The sequence below is a fragment of the Peromyscus californicus genome, unplaced genomic scaffold (genome assembly GCF_007827085.1).
Source record: "Peromyscus californicus insignis strain IS unplaced genomic scaffold, ASM782708v3 Scaffold_12__1_contigs__length_115047231, whole genome shotgun sequence".
In the NCBI taxonomy this organism is placed as follows: Eukaryota; Metazoa; Chordata; class Mammalia; order Rodentia; family Cricetidae; genus Peromyscus; species Peromyscus californicus.
The window spans coordinates 82,588,124-82,604,970 of record NW_026294413.1 but is presented as its reverse complement, the minus strand read 5'-3'; the positions used below and the strand labels follow the sequence as shown (position 1 = coordinate 82,604,970).

At 46.0% G+C, this 16,847-nt stretch overlaps 1 protein-coding gene across 26 annotated transcripts in view; it reads left to right on the top strand.

The window, feature by feature from the left end:
* Kcnma1 (potassium calcium-activated channel subfamily M alpha 1) overlaps positions 1–16,847 on the top strand; it is a 710,017-nt gene that overhangs the window by 612,579 nt on the left and 80,591 nt on the right. For all 26 annotated transcript variants that reach the window (XM_052733616.1, XM_052733594.1, XM_052733593.1 and 23 more), the window contains 2 exons: positions 2,132–2,225; positions 15,543–15,666. In XM_052733616.1, coding sequence (XP_052589576.1) covers positions 2,132–2,225; positions 15,543–15,666 — 218 coding nt within the window. The remainder of the gene's footprint in view (positions 1–2,131; positions 2,226–15,542; positions 15,667–16,847) is intronic.

Here is a 16,847-nt window from a genome sequence, read left to right as displayed (position 1 = left end):
GGTGTTGCTCTGTAAGCTTATGAAAACAGAACAATTTGTAACCCCAATAAACATGCACTCAAAAATAAAAACTCATGGAAGTAGTATGCTAGCAACCATCCAGGTCACCCTGCTGCACTTTGACAAGTGGCCTGTATTAAAAGGTGGCCTTGAATGATGCAAAGAATCAGTGCAGGGCTCCCTTCTCCAGCCGAAGGTGGGCAACTGTAAAAGTATACTTAGGCATGTGTGTGCACACACACACACACACGTACGCACACTCACACTTTAACCTGCCTTGGATTGCTTTGGATGCCTGCCCCCTGTCCTTTGAAAGGAAGATGAAGTCAGGTCAAACTCAGAGTGCCTGTTTGCTGGCTGAGAGATGCATATCAACTCTAAGTGATTTTTTTTCAATACCATTTATGTGGTTTATTCCCTTTAATCTTTTAAGTGCTGTTTAGTCTCAGTGTGATTTGCTGTGCATACTCATTTCTGATAAGATGCGATATCCTCCCAGCCACGTAGCCCCAGCCTGGAACACTAAGTGACTGATAGGGTCTCAGCCTGAAGGGAGCCTAGGGTGGGAGGTGGGGTTGGGGTGGAGGAAGGAGCAGGTGGGAGAGGGACGGGGTTGTGAGCCTTTGCAGGTCCTTTCTGGCCCTGGCTCTGTCTGGTGTTCCTCTCACCTTGTCACACCGTCTTTCCTTTGCCTTGGGTCAGTCAGAGTGAGGTAACCCCAAGCTTGACAGTAGCGCAGAGGCTCAGAAGAAGTGTGACATTCTGAAGCAAATTTGGAGGTCGGTTAGATTGTTTGAATCCCTTTGGTACGGTGTGTCCTAACGGCCTATGTTTATTTAGAGTTTTCAGGGAAGTGCTGTAGGGTGCACGCTGTTATGGGTCTTCTGGACAGTAGCAAGCAGCTGAGCTGGCGGCCTCTCCCCCACCTAAGGCTCGTACACATTAACATACACCAAGCTTCTTTTGATGTTGTCACTACTAATATTCCTCTTCATAGTTTTAAGGAAACGTCCATGCATTCTGAGTTTCAGGGCTGCTTCCTCTTAGTCGTACGGCAGTGAACTCTGAGAACCTGAGGACCCTATATTACCTTCTCCACATTACAGTTTGAGACGGGACTGTGTGAGGGTCGGGGAGAGCAGGGCTAGAATTTTGTCGCACATGCCCTTGGGTGACAGGCTGGGAAAGTATCTGCTAATTTTCCAGCGGTGCTCTCAAAACACAAGCATGGTGCAGGCTAACCCATCTCCAACGCTTATTAGTGGTATCTTTGGGCAGAAGCAGCAGAGTGCTGTGTGTTGTGTTGTCTGTGAGTAAAGCTTCCCATTGCTTAGTGATCTGTGTGGTTTAGACATTTGGAAAGCAAGTTTATGGTTTCCAGGCCTCTCTGCTGCCCTCCATCCCCCCACCCACTGCCACGGCATCATTAAGAGGTCTCCTTCAGTGACCACCTCCTCCTTCATTCCCATGCTCTTCTCCTGCCCCAAGTGCTCTCCCTGGTGGCAGCTGCAAGGGAGAGAGCTGAGCTGGGCTGGGGCCCCTTGAGCCCACATGCACTGGCCTAACCAGCCCTGCGAACTATGTGAGTGCAACACGGGCAGCTAAGGCCTGGAATCCCTGCCTCTCTTCAAGGCTCTTGCTGTGGGTGCAAGGATTGGGAACCAGTGACATTGGTTCATTTGGAGAAGCAGCCGGCAGGCTGGCTGTTAATCTGCTACCTCAACTACAACTCCATTTCTGATTTTGGTGACAAGCAAACTCATTTGGTCATTTCAAGCAAGCAAAGTATTAACTCTTAACCAAAATTAACTCTTAAGAATAATGCTATGTATTTTTATATGTAGATCAATCACTATTTCTCATTCTTTCTTACACCAGGGCATTTCTAGGTGGTTCTAGTCTGTTTACAGTGCATGCTCAAGGGTTGGTGCATAAAGCAATATTGCTTCAACCTCCTCTCAGCTGGCCTCTCTGACTAACGCATTCTGTCTTTGTCACTGGGCCTCCAAAGCCAGCCCTGACTCTCTAGTGAGTGACTGAGCCTTGAATGTGTGTCCTTTGGTACCTTGCCTGTGTTTCCCCAGTCTGCCCTCAAACTGTTCATGATCTCACAACCTGCCTGTATTTGCAGTTGAAGATGAGCAGCCGCCAACCCTGTCACCCAAAAAAAAACAACGTAACGGGGGTATGAGGAACTCACCCAACTCCTCCCCGAAGCTGATGAGGTGAGTAGATCCCCCTTCTCCACCCCTGCATGGCCACCGCCCAGCTCCCTCTCAGGCCTCCCCACCTGCCTGAGCCCAGGCCCAGACCCTTCTTCGCCCGCTCAGCTCCTCCGCGGGGGAGGGGGCGAGCGATCGTTAGATGGCTTCTTAGAGGCTGGAGTATTTATTCTGACAGCTCGTCAGCAGTTAATGATAGAGCTGAAAAAAAAAAATTCTGTCACGAAAAACAGTTTGAAAAGCTGTTTGAAAAATACATAGGCTTTAAAGTCGTAGCTGTCACCATGTCCTGTCTGTGTGTAGTTGCTAAACAGCAGTGGCACTAATGACACTGGGATCCAATCAGAGGGACTCTGTGGTTAGTTTGCCTGCGGCAGGTCTCTTTCTGCTGGAGTCCCTCTGAGGACTGGTTTCTGTACTTAAGGCCATATGTGAGATGTATCATCACAATCAAAAATGAACCTGAAGATTACCTTCCTTTTATCCTGTCGATGGAAATCAAATTTCTGTTAATTGATTTTGACTGAGAAAAAAAAAAGTTTAATAATCTGCGGGCTTGCCAAAGCAAAGTTCAGAAGTAATCCAGTTCTGCTCAGGTTAAAAGCAATATTAATTATGGAACTGTTGTGCTTGTATCCTCCTGTCCTCCCTCCCTCCCTCCCTCCCTCCTTCCCTCCCTCCCTCCCTCCCTCTTTCCCTTCCTCCCTCCCTTCCTCCCTCCCTCCCTCCTTTCCCTCCCTCCCTCTCTCCCTCCCTTCCTTCTTCCCTCCCTTCCTTCCTCTCTTCCTCAGTCTGTCTCTCCTTCCCTTCCTCTTCCCCCGTTTCTAAACCCTGACATCATCTAATAAATAGCAAATGAAACAGTCTCAGTAGAGCTCTACCAGTTCCTGGTTGGGCAAATTCTTCTCATATCACCTTGGTCTCTTTGATTGACTCCCAATCCCACCATCTATTTCCTCAGACCTCTCAACTATCCAACACTTTAATGAAAAGGAATGATTTCAGGGCCTACAGGTAGTTCAAAGGGTTCAGTGTTTGCTATACAAACGTAAAGACCTGAGCTTGATACCCACAATCCATAGGTACTGCGGAGGAGCCAGGCACAGAGGCTCATGGGTATTCCTAAAACTGGAGAGAAAGAGACAGGTGGATTCTTGGGGCTTGCTGGCCAGCCACCCTGGACTCCTTGGTAGTTCTCAGTCAGTGAGAGACCCTGTCTCAAAAGGAAAGATGGAAGGTGCCTTCTGAGGAATGAGATTGTCCTCTGCTCTCCGTGAGTGTGTGTGTGTGCGCGATGTGTAGAGAGGAAGAGGGGGAGAGAGGGAGGAAAGAGACTGAGATTTCAGAACTGTACTGCTCATCCTAAATGTTTCCTCTTCTGGAAATCCCTGCCTCCCTGACATGACTTTCCTCTTTGATGGACATGGACCCCTGTCCTTTACTTTACTGAAATGTAATATTGGTTATTTCCACTCACCACTTCTCCACTGCATTCCTGCCTCACCTGTATCCACCTCTCTAGGACGTAGGTGGGCACTTACCTTTCAGTGATGGGGACATGGATTCCCAGTAGCAGATCCACCTGGCTCTTTCTGTCTCCATGGTCGTGCGTGCTCCTCTCTGCTCCCTTGAAAGGCTTTCCTCGGTCCTATGTCCTCTCTGTGCAGCCTTGCTGGGGCTCTACTGATTTACATGCATGTTTGCAGTTTACGAGAAGGAATAAAAGGCACCAACTGTGTTTTATGATGCCAGTTGTCAGCCTAGCATTCAAGTCCTATTTACTCACCTTTAGGTAATCGGCTTATCTAATGCTAATAGTTTTCTCCATTTAAAGGAGAGAAAAGCCCAAGTGCTTTCGTTTGCCTAAATTTAGAGAAGCAAATAAATAAATAAAGAGGAATCTGAAAAATGTGAAACCTTGGGAGCCAAATTCCCTGTCCCTGTTTGCTATGTAAAGTATGACTCGTTGCTTTGATCTTGAGTAATAATAATTCTGAGGAGTTACACTGTTTTCATATGCTTCAAAGCTGTGTCAGAGTTTTGCTGCTTAAGGGTACTTCTTTATTCTGTTGGCTCTTGGGTACCAAGATGACAGGTCTCCTGTACGAGGTGGAGGCTTTTTTAAGTCGTAGCCTTCAGCAAAACATCAAATTACCAAATCCAGGGTAACATACTTCTACACAAATGCCTTTCCCGTAGATATATTATAGCATATATATTAAATACTTTAGTGTTACGTGCTACATTTTATGTGCAATAGAAAGTGATGGTTTGAAGTAGCCTTGGGGGGACTTTTTTCCATAAGCAGAAAAAGCTAGTGTATACCGTATCAAGTATGGTTTTTACAGGACTTTCTGCCTGAAGGCCTTTGTAAATAAGTAATGATCAACAGATTGGCTGTGGGTTTTTGAAAAGCATGCCCATGTCAGTTTGCATGATGGGGGAGAATTTTCAAAGTGGATCTTGCTTTCATTGCCTGCCTGAGAGGGGCTGAGGGAGACAGTCATCCCAGGCCTGAGCTGTCTGCTTCGTGGTACATCAGAATAGCTAAATGGGGGTCAGGTGGTGAGCCAAAACTTGCCAAGCTACAGAACTCGGGCTTCTCATGTTGGTGCCTATGGGCTGATGATCCCGCCAAAGTTACTGTCATCTGATGTGTTATCTCACCTGTCCACAGTGGTCTCCATCAGGGCTTCTATGGGACATGCGATCCCACGCAAGTCAGGGTGTCTGAGATGCTCTCCTCTTTGCCTTTGATGTTTTTTCTTCCAGGTGGTTGACATTCTCTATCTAATGCTGGAGAAGCAGGGATAGGGTCTCTCCCCTGGGTCCTCCATTGTACTTCACGTCCAGTCGAGCAATGAAGGGCCTCCTGGTTGGCCTTTGCATGGAGAGCACTGGCAATGAGGCTCCTGGATCCTGTTATTTCCAGATCTCTTTTGCTGATTCACACCCAGATCCTTCCTGCTTTTCTAGTTCCTCCTGCCTCTTCAAACACCCCGTTTTTACTCTTCAGAAGATGGGACTCCCTGGTCCTATTCCTTCTGACCCCTCCCCCCAAATCCATAAAGAAGCTAATGACTTGTTTGAAGTGGGCTTTCCGGCATGCTTCCCTGCCTCACTTTGGAGCAGAATCAATCATTCTGAGTGTGGGCCGGTTTTAGTGGCCTATGGGTGGTAATAGGACTAGCTGCAGAGAAACTGAGAGCCCAGAATGGCCTGAGACGGTCTGTAATTTACCACCCTGGCTTACTACAAATAAAATAGGCCCCGGAGTGAGACCTTCTTCCAAATCGTGTGCCGGCAGGAAGTGCAGGGACTCTCCACTAATGGTCCTATCTCCTGTTTGTTCTGGTGTCAGGCTCACCCTGGCGATTTAGTGGCACTCCATTCTCTGTATGATCATTACGAGGACAGCCTTGTTTTTGTGTTTATGTGTCTGGATATGGAGGTGGTACATATTTTAGTCAGCCTGACAGAAACAACCCCATAGCCAGCCAGAGCCCGTGGCAGTGAGAATGGATGGGCAATGCAGACAACCTTGGGCACTGGACCCACTGAGAAGTGGGCCACAGTGATCCCCGAGTCCCTTGCTCTCTTTCTCTCTCTCTGTCATTTCCCTTCTTTGCTGGTTTCTTAATCTGGAGTCATTGAAAGAACGTCTCCTAGTTTCAACCCAGATCACCAAACCTGTTGTCTAATTCTCCCTCCCTAGCGGATTGCTGCTTTGGAGGGTAATCATGCAGGGCGAGAATTTTGTCTCTGAGTAGCTTGGTCACAGGTCTTTAACTTGGGTCCTCACAGACCCTATTTGATGAAAGCTGTCTGGAAAGTTAGCAAAGCAAGTTACAGTCCGCTGCCCACCGTGTGGTGAACGTTGAAAGCGGACTAATGTGTGTCTAGCCTCCCCTCTGTGACCAGCCCAGGAATCTCCAGCTGAATTACCTTTGGTTTGTCACAGCCATATTCAAGGTGTTATTTTCTCAAGTGCTTTCTTTCTCAGATGATGAGAATCTGTACCTGGGCTCCCATTGGCATTCTCCAATGGATCCCTGAAAGGCTGTGAGTGCCTCAGGTGCCGGTTTACCTCCCAGATGAATTCTCATCCCACAAATGTTTCGGGAGGGCCCACTGTGTTTAAAGTGTTGTGAAAAATCTCTGAGGGATCTAAAGTATGGTGTGGTAGAGGGGAATCCCATTTTCAAAAGGAGACAGGCAAGCCCATGCCATACAACAGAGTAAGGGTTTATAGCAGCTGTGGACATGGAAATACTGCTGACCCTCTGAATGGCTGAGGCTGACTTGTGAAGAAGGTCCCATTTGCCATCACTTATAGGAGATTCCCTACAGGTGTTACTACCTCCTCAGGTTCATGGTTGCCCGGGCATCATTGCCAGAGTGCTGTGCATGTAAACTCACTGATAACTGTAGCTTTCTGGGCAAGTATAACTCTCCCATAAGACAGATGAAGGAGCTTGGGCATAGAGAGGTGAAGTCTGTCACATGAAAGTCTCACATCACCAGAAAGATGGAGGAAACAGTGATTGTGCTCAGACCACTGTGCATGGCGTAGTATGGCCACAGTGATGGGTCCATAGTGTCACATCACACGAGTTGAAAATGTGTGTGTATTCTAGCCTCCCAATCATGGAGGATCTTGCCTGTTGCAGACATCAGGAAATCCTTGCAGGTTTTGGAGGAAGTGGTACCCTAAGTTGGGTGTGGGAGGATCACTGGTAATGGTATAAGGGTGGTCATGGAGTCCCCATCAGGGCCTTTCTGTGACCATACACATGGAGATGTGTCAGAGGAGCCTACCGATCTCAGCCTCTGTCGGAGTTTTCTGAGTACCAAGGGACTCTGAGTGTACTGTTGAACAGTACACCAGGCCTGAGTTAGACAGTGATTCCAAGAAGGTCACATGGTACTTCTGACATCAGTTCTGAGACCTGAATAAGGCAGAGAAGCACAGACATGAGGATTCATGTGGGACATGTCAGGCAAATAGTTCATACAAAGAGATAGCTCTCACCCAGGCTAGCACAGTTCATTGGTGATGCCCCAAACAGAGACATGGAGCACTTTGAAGAGTGCTTCATGTCATGAGATCCGGGAAGCATTAGACCCCAGTTTTCTGAAAGGGAAGGGAGAATGATGTAAGGGACCAGATGATTCTCTTGGGCACTGGCTGATGATTAGGTGGAATGAACTCGTCTGCTTGTTAAGGCACATCTCCTCTCTTTTGACTCATAGCTTTCATGGGGACCTTTTGTTAGGACTTCTCACGTCAGACCCTGCCAGTGTGACAGATTCTAATAATAAGAAATGGCAAAACGGCCCGGAGCCCACTCAGGGTTGGAGACAGAATGCCACTCTCACAGTGTTTCCACTGGGCAGAAAAAGAAGGACGGCAGGGCCAGGTTAGCTAAGGAAATCCATCTAATGCACAAAGTAACAGCATGTGACAGCCCCCCATGGAACCAGAGAAGGAAAACGTCATGGGTGTCATGATCCCGAGGTTTGAATGGACTTGACACCGGAATTGGGACAAGTCTGTGCTCAGCAGAAGGTCATTATTCTGTCCTTCCACTTCAGAAGCATCGTGTAGAACCAAGGACCATGTCCGTGCCCTGAGCTATTTCCTCAGCATAACAGTGGTAACCTCCATTTTCCTCTGAGGACGACACCTAATAAGTGATACTGTGTTAAGAGACAATAGGAAACACTGATGCAGTTAGAATTAGAGAAGCTAAGAGGGTCCCATTTTTTTTGGGGGTGGGGAGGTGGTGGCCATAGCCTGGTGTGAAAGTTTTGTTTAGATGGCTCCATGGTTGACTGTCTGGTGGAGAACAGTGGCTGAGTTCTAGAAAGCCACATCTTAGAGACAGCGATGGCTATGAAGAGAGCGGGTGTACAGTAGGAGGATTCTGGCAGGTACCAGACTATACACATCAGGATCCTCACAACAAAATGGAAAATATTATTTATCAAATATTATTGCTAAGAGGCAACCGGAGTGGGACATATCAGGCCAGAACCATCTTCTTACTAGGACCAGAGCAATGAGAGGAACTTGAAGTGACAGGCCCCACCTTTCAGGTGTATTCATGTTTCACACTGGAGCCCTAAGTACTAACATCTCTCTGGACCACTAAGGACATTACACCTGATCCCTCCCTGCTGAATGCTTAGGGCAGCTGACTCCAGGCAAACTCCAGGCAGCCTTGATTGCTTGAAGACATACTTTACAGTCTTCCTTGCCACCATGATGCCCTTCTTAGTGGCATACATTCTGTCTTAACTCAAATACACTGTCTACATGTGAAAAGCCCAGAACAAGTCATCATAAGATAACAAAAGAAATGGGCTCTTGCTGGGCATATATTCCAGACTGCATGATAGGTCTAGTGATGGTCAGAGACCAGAGCTCTTTGAATGGTTCTTATTGTAATAAGACAGACACAGAAATTAATTTCTCTGAGGGAACAACTCATACTTCTATAGGGAAAGAATCACAGGAGTCGCTGAAGCTGAGGACAAACATTTGAGCCAAAAGATGAAGTCTAAGGAACACTCTGTAATTCCACAATGGATGCTCTGTTGCTTGTGGAGGGACTGTGCTCACATTTCACCCAGCTGCCCATTTCTGGGAGTCCACTGCAGGATGGGGTCAGCCTCTTATCTATGGGGGATGTTTGTGGTGATAGAAAAGGCCTTAGCATGTGATGAAACCTTAGGTCCTAAAAGTTAAGCATGGAGAAGGGTGAAATTCTGAAGCTGCCTAGCAGCTTCCTTATTTCAGGACTTTGTTGGTGCCTTGTGTTTTAATGTAAGTTTCTGGAGCCCGGTGCTGAACTGAAAGCCACACAGTAAACTGGGATCTGCTGTATTTGGCTGTAAGGGGAATTCTACTCTTTAAACTATAATTCGACTTCCTCACAGCAGGTTTGCTTGGAAAGGGATTTGTGGTTTAGCTTGAGGCTCTTGTCTTGAAGGCAAGCTTTTTGTGTTTCTGCTGTGGCAGGGCATTTAGTTCACTTCCTGAGATTAATTGATGGCAAGTGGCATTCCTTGCTCTGTACACCCTCCAAACAAAGATCTTTTATTCTTCTCTTGAAGTCAGGCATGCTTAATTTCTAGCTGTGGACATCGGAGGTAGGAATTGAGAGACAAGGAGCAAAGAGAAGGGGGAAAAAAAAACCCTATCTCACTGGGGCTGCTGTGTTATAAATAGTGGGCATTCCTAAACCAGCCTTCAGATCTTTGGCACATGACAAAGACTCACACAAGCCTTAATTGATTTTTGAGCCACTCCTTAGCACATTGTCTTGACAAGGGCTCACGGGGGTAATTTTCTACTGAGTATTCATGCAAGCTGTGCACTTCATACATCCCCTTGATGTTGTTTGCCCTCTCTTTACAGCTTAGGGCATTGTGGCTCGGGCTGCAGGGGAGAGGGAACAAGACTCAGCTGCCTCCTGCAATGGGAAAGGGGAAGCCCAGCAGGACTGACTTCCGGTCAGTCAGACCTTGTCTTTCAAAGTCTTGTTCCTGCCTGCTCACGGAGCACCATGCTGCTGCCTGCCCCCCACTATTTCCCATCCATGCACATGGGTTGTTCGTAACAGAAAATGCCTATGAGTGTTAGTATGATGGGCAAATGACAAAATGGGGGGAAATTTTAGCATGCTATCATTTATAACATTATAACATTTATGGGAACTCTGTCATGGAGTAGGAGAGCCAACAGACGTAGTCTTATATTTTTATTGTTGGCCTTTCCTACTTTGCCTTCTTCCTTTGGCCATAATCAGAGTCACCAAAGCAGGACCAGATTTTCAGCTAACAGTAAAGAATAATAGGAATGGTAGCAGCAAACACTTGCTGAAGACAGTCTGCTGAGTTGTTGTTCCCTGTATGTGACATGGCTTTGCTTGTATGTTCCCTAGATTGAATCTATTGCATAATGTTTGTATCTAAAATTCCCCCATTTTACAGATTGAGAAGTTGAGGGAGGGTGCAACTTGGCAAGTATGAGGCAAGCCAAGATTTGAAGACATGCATTTTTGCGTCTGTGGTTCAGGTCCTTACCCACCCTATGAATTGCCTCTGAGGAAATAGGTGGTTTCCTGACTTTATCGCTATCAATCCCTAAACACCATTAGGAAAATAATTCTTTTAGTTAGTCGAGCAGACTGACTAGCTAGTGAGCACACTTCCTCTTTTCTCTGGGTTAGTCTGGCATCTGTATTGTACTCCAGTGCAGGAATCAGCATTACCACTCAAGTAGAGCCATGTAATTAGCAGCAGGAGGTTCCTTTCTCAAAGTACTGGAGGCTAAAAGTTCAAGGTCAAGACTTCAGAAGGGCTGATTCCTTCTGAGTTCCTGGAGAAGGAACTGTTTTAGCCTCTCTTCCCAACCTGTTGATCTCTTTTCTTCTCCAATGACTTCACTGTGGCTTTTGTTCTTGTCGATGGCCAAGTCCAAATTTCCACTCTTGATATGGAAAAAAGCCAAATTAGGACCCACCCCAGTGGTCTTCCTTACTTTTATAAATAGCATAAGTCAAAATGTGGTCATATTCTGGGGTACTGAGGATCTCAACATGCAGATGGCACATCTGAGCCCCCAACATGAAAGAGCAACTATAGCTGTGACCCGTCACATACACTTCCTGTCCCTTAAAAAAATAAGACAAAGGCTCTGACACATCCTAAGTGACAAACGGGCCTTATATTAATTATGGAGCATCTTAGGAGAGGTGTAGATTGCTGTGTAGGTTGAAGAAATTTCATTCCATGAAAGGGACTAGTACTTAGTGCTGGTCATCAGCTCCATGCGGTCTTAAAGAGCTCATTGAAGGCCTTTACAATATCTAGCATCGCTACCCTGCCAGCTGAAGATGTTGGGATGCCTTGCTCAGAGAGCTTTCCCATGTACCTCCTTTGCATGCATAGCAGCCTGCCTGGTTCCTGCTGATCTCCCTGGACCACAGCAATGTTGGTTGGTGTGCTCACTGGCATATCCATGGGCGCTCTTCCAGAAGAACAATCTGTAGAGTCCCTGATTCAACAGGCAGAAATCCCTGGAGAAGCCCACTGTTCTCTTTCCACCTGTGCCAGGGAATCTCATGGACACAAGCCAATGAAAGACACTTGAAATTGCTAGAGGAACTGACATGGTAAAGAAACCCAGCCTGTCTGGCCCAGAATTATCTCATATTCTCCTGTCACTGGGATGAGAGACACTCCAAGCACCTCCACCCCCTCACAGCAGAATCTAGTGAACGTGCCTTTAATGGAACTGTAAATCCATTGGTCACCAATGCTTCTGACCGCACTCCAAAATCCATTATTTACCTACTCACTACCTTCTAGCCTTTCATTGCTCAGCAGTGCCCAATCCTTTCCAAATCCTTCAAGCTACTTCTCTCCCCCAGGAGAACCCACTGCTTCAAACCTGAAGGTCATCTAGGCTTGCCAACATTTGTAAGTCACCCTTAATAACCCTTGCTCTTGCACCTTGCAAAAGAACGCATTTTCAATATTCTATTTCATGTAACATCTTTCCTTTGGGGAAGCACAGTGCCGGGTCTGTCTAATCTCATGAGTCATGGCATTCTCCGAGTCAGTTGGCTCATCCTCTGTTGGTGGACCAGTGCACTTCTAAGACCATCTCCTACACCTGCCCTGAGGCCTCTATGCCTTAAGTTAAGCAATGGCATACCAGATATCTCCAGCCATCACTTTTGGGTACCATTTTGTGGCTACTTAGACCAGAATCCATGGATTCTGGTGGCTGCTGGTGGAACACCACTAAAACTCCCACCGTTCACAGCTTGCCAGGTATTCCGATGATCCTTCGCTCAGAGCGTCAACTGTTGCTTTAATATTTTCCCCCCAAACTTCCCTGACACGACACCAATGTGGAATAAACAGGTCCTTTCTCCATGCCTTCACATTGCCTTGCATGCTAATTTGCTATAGCACACACCCTCGTGAACCTTGACCTTTGACCTATATTTTCTCTTTCCTTACATGTGAACCTTCCTTTGACATTGTTACATCTTCCTTTCCTGGCTCAGATTAGTTAGGGGTCTCATTTTTATTGATAACTCTACTGATTAAAGAGACCAACGTTGGAACTCCACATACCCTGTCTGCTCTACAAAGTAAATATCTGTATTCAGGGAGATTTTTTTTTTCAAGTTTCTCAGATCAGACCCTTTTGGGGGAAAGCCTAGATGATGTATATTTAAATCCTCCAGACCAGACTCAGAGATCTATTCGGAGGACAGAGTATACATGAAGCTCCCTGGAGACTCTTGCTGCATGATTCTGCATGGTGGAGCACAAATCATGCCTTGAAACCCAGAGTCATATTATAGCTGCTTTCCCTAAACCCCAACCTTAGTTAGTTTATAATTAACATTCACTGTCACTTTTTTTCCTCTTGATGATGGGCAGTTGACCATCCATCTTTCTTCTTTTCTAAGATGGTTACTGGCCACTCTTACCCAGAGATAATACTCTCTAGAAGGAACCAAATGTTCCAAACCAAGACATATCAACCTCTCTCCCAGGGCATATTTTTTTTTTTTTTCCAGGGCATATTTTTTTTAAGTGAATTCTTGCCCACCTGCTATATCTTCAGCTTGGCTGGGAAGACGAGAATATAGTCCTGGCTATATTTTAAGACCTGAATGCACTGGGAATAGGTCCCAGGCATTTGGAAGCTAAGACAGAACCTTCTTTCCAACCAACAAATAAGGGCAAGAGAATTTGAACTTGACTCTATCTTTAGGGCAGGTTAAGATTCTCTTGCAACCCAAAACATGTTCTTCAAGGGCTGGCAATAGACTTTGCATTCTCAAGCCTCTTCTTCATGGTAGCTTTTGTCCACCTACCTATGACAGGTGATGGCTATCTATAGGACTATTAAAGATTTCACCAAAGTGAGTAAGAAAACCCCTCAGTTACTAAAGTGTGTGTGTGTGTGTGTGTGTGTGTGTGTGTGTGTGTGTGTGTGTGTGTGTGTTCTATGAATATATATGCAGATGTTGGGGGTGGTCACCCATGTGCGTGCATATAGAAGGCAGAGCTTGAAGTCATGTGACTTCCTTTATTGCTATCCACTTTAATCTTTGATGCAAGTCTCTCTGGGAACTTCACCAACTAGGCTGTGCTGGCTGCCAGTTAGCTCCCTGAACCCACTTGTCATTTCTGGGCATAGAGTCACATGCCACATTTCTGCAGGTGCTACGAATCTGAAGTTAGGCCCTTATGCTTACACAGCAAGCTCTTTACCACCTCTTTGAACCCAAACCATCAAATTATGCTTTCACCATGTTCTGTGACCAGTTCAAATCGGTTTTTTTTTAAATCAATAATTGCCCCCGTTTTTTTAGCATTTAAAATTTTTTACTTCATTTATTTTGTATGCGTGTGGAGGTGGGCATGGGCTTATCCGTGGTGTATGAGGCGGGAACACAAATGCTAGTGTGTGTGGAAGTTGGAGGACAGCCACAGGGAGTTGGTTCTCTCTACACATCTCACATGGCTTCCAGGGATCACATTTAAGTGTCAAGGTTTGCACAGCCAGCACCTTTCCCCAGGGATCAATCTCATTGGCCCTTGTTTTGGCACTTTGGGACACAGCTTTATGTGTGAGAGGTGTCCTGGTAGTTTATAGCCCCTGAAGACCTCTCAACACCGGGGCCACCGAGATGCTACTCGGAACTGGGTTGTTCTCTGCCTTCCAAGATCAGATATAACAGTTCCTGCAGTAATCTAGCATGCTCCTTGAAGATGACTCCACAGGATCGCATCACATGGTGTTTGTCATTTGCTGTGGCCTCAAAGCAAATTGCCGAGAATAAAAACACGCACCGAGTTTCCTATCGTCTCTGTGTGTGGAAGGCATAATAGACAGGGCATGCTAGATATCCAAAAGCTTAATTCCATCATTAGGCCAGATTAGAGAGATTGCTGCCCTACTCTCTATAGTCAGAGCATAGAGATGAGAAACATGAGGCGTTTCTCAGGGAGAAATATTAAATCGTAAATAAACATTATCCTTTAATGTTTGAAGTTGATCATTTTAAAAGGTAACATAACTTCTCTATACCATTTTGGAACTTTAATCTATTTCTAGTTTCTGTCTTTGGTTGACAGTTTGCTTAAGGAAGATAGTTTCATTGCAGGATAGGTCTGCCTGGGATAATATCTTAATTATATGTGGTTAGTTGTTGGAGATGCCAACAAGGGCTTCCCACACACTCTGATGCTGGCCATATCAGAGACAAAGCCACAGACGATGACTATAACCTGAACTGGAGGGCTTGTTTCTTATACTGTGGGCATGGTAGATCTTTCTGATTTCACTGTAATTCCTAAGGTTGTCAGTTAGACCCCACCAACTCACTCGAGGGGCAGCCTCTATACAGCTATCCTTCCAGAAGGAGTGGATGTCGTCTTGAGAATTTGAAACAAGTTTATTAAGATGCATCAGAGCTTGAGGCTCTCATCCAAGAAATGCTGTGTTGGGAAACGAAGGTGGGGGTGTGGGGCCCCATCTTTGGACAGTTAAGCTCAAATACAGTTGTCAAGGCGAGGAGAGAGGGTGTTGTTTAGTATTGAAATCATGTATTCCAGATGTGGGCATTTGGTAGTCAATCTGCTCTGAAGTGACACGCTGTTGAATCTTTAAAGGGCTTCAGCCGGGGAGAGCAAAATCTGATTGGGCAAATTGCTAAAATATTTAAAGTGCAGCCTGTTAAAGCTTTTACTGCGAAGAGCATCACGTCAGAAGTTGTAGTCAGAAAGAGCGAGTAATTGGCTTTCCATCCTGATGCCAGTCAGCCAGCATGAGGCTCTATTTCTACTCCTTCCTCTTCATTGCCAATGCTAATAGCAACCCTTTGGGGTGTGAGTGTGTGTGTGTGTGTGTGTGTGTGTGTGTGTGTGTGTGTGTGTGTGTGTGTGTGCTGGGGAAACTGGATAGCTGGTAAAATGAGAAAACAAGGAACCAGATAGTCATAAAAAGGGAAGCTGAACCCACAAAATGGCATGAAGCCCATTAACAAAGTGGGCAGGACAAAGGGAGAATTACTGCCTGACAAAGTCAAGTGCCCTTCCAGAGGGGTGTGTGGTTTGGGCAGCGGCCTTTCAAGGGATGTGCTCCGCCAGGAGAGAAGATGGCCATTGGTGACAACCACTTTCTCGGCGTCTGTCATCTCTTCTGAGATGTAACTCGGGAGACCCTTTGCATTTATAATTTATCACATTTTCCACTTAGGTTTTCCTGCCTTTTCTCCCCAGGCATGACCCCTTGTTAATTCCTGGCAATGATCAGATTGACAACATGGACTCCAATGTGAAAAAGTATGACTCTACTGGAATGTTTCATTGGTGCGCACCCAAGGAGATTGAGAAAGTCATCCTGGTGAGTGAGGAACGTGGAACCCATGTCCTTCCCCTTTGCCTGACATGATGACTTTTTACTCAGAGTGAAGATTTCCTAACTGAATAGTAGAGGCCACTGTCACTTGCCCTAGCTATTTTTGATGACTGAAATTCTGATCAGAGATGGAAGTAGCTAGATCTCTGATCAGAACATGAGCTTAGAGCAGGTTTTTTTTTGTTTGTTTGTTTGTTTTGTTTTGTTTTTTGTTTTTCCTCTCAAGAGCAGAGCTTTCAATCTCTATGTTTTAACAGGACAATAGTGGTGATTATGTGCTGCCACAGGGCATCATGGGAGGTGGGATGCACATCATTCCTGATCCTCGTGTGGCTCTGGGGCCAGAGCCTGGCCCTGCCATCTGCTAGTTGCATGGCCTCAGGCCAGTTGTTGGACAATGCATTTTAATTACCTCATCTGTAAGGAGACAGAATGAGAACTACTCTAACTTCATAGGATTGTGGTGAAAATCTAGCCCATGACTCCACAGGGACACTATCTTTCTTACCTGTTGATTTTATCATGATGGTTCTTAAATACCATGAAGAACGAGGAATATTGCCTACATTGTTTTCTATTATAAGAAATTTTGTTTTGTTTGTGTCTGTGTATATTGAATGTGTGTATTTGGTGTGTATGTGTGTGTGTGTGTGTGTGTGTATGTATATGTATGTGTGCACACATACATGTGCATGTGTGCCAGAGGCCAACGTCAGGTGTATTTCTCACTCTCTACTTTCTCTTTTGAGTTAGGGTCTCTCACTGCTCCTGGAGCTCACTGATTCAGCTAGACTGGCAGACCAGTGAGTCTCTGGGGATCCTGTCTCCACCTCCCTCACACTAGAATTTTGGGCATGCACCGCTACACCCAGCCTTTTCTGTTGAATGTGGGTACCAGGAATCAAACGCAGATCCACTAAGCCATCTCCCCAGGCCTGACATGTTTTCAGTCCTTCCTAACACGTAATACAGATAGGCAAGTGCATTTGCTGAGGACATGTTGCAGGACCATGGCCCACTGTCTAGAGCTCAGAGCACACTTCAGGGATGGCTTGGGAACATCCCTGGAGATAGCAGGCTTCTCCTGTTCTGTCCCAGGAATAGTAGCACAGATAGCAATCCATTCTACTCTCTCTGCTTGTCCTGTTAACAACCTTAGGTTTTAA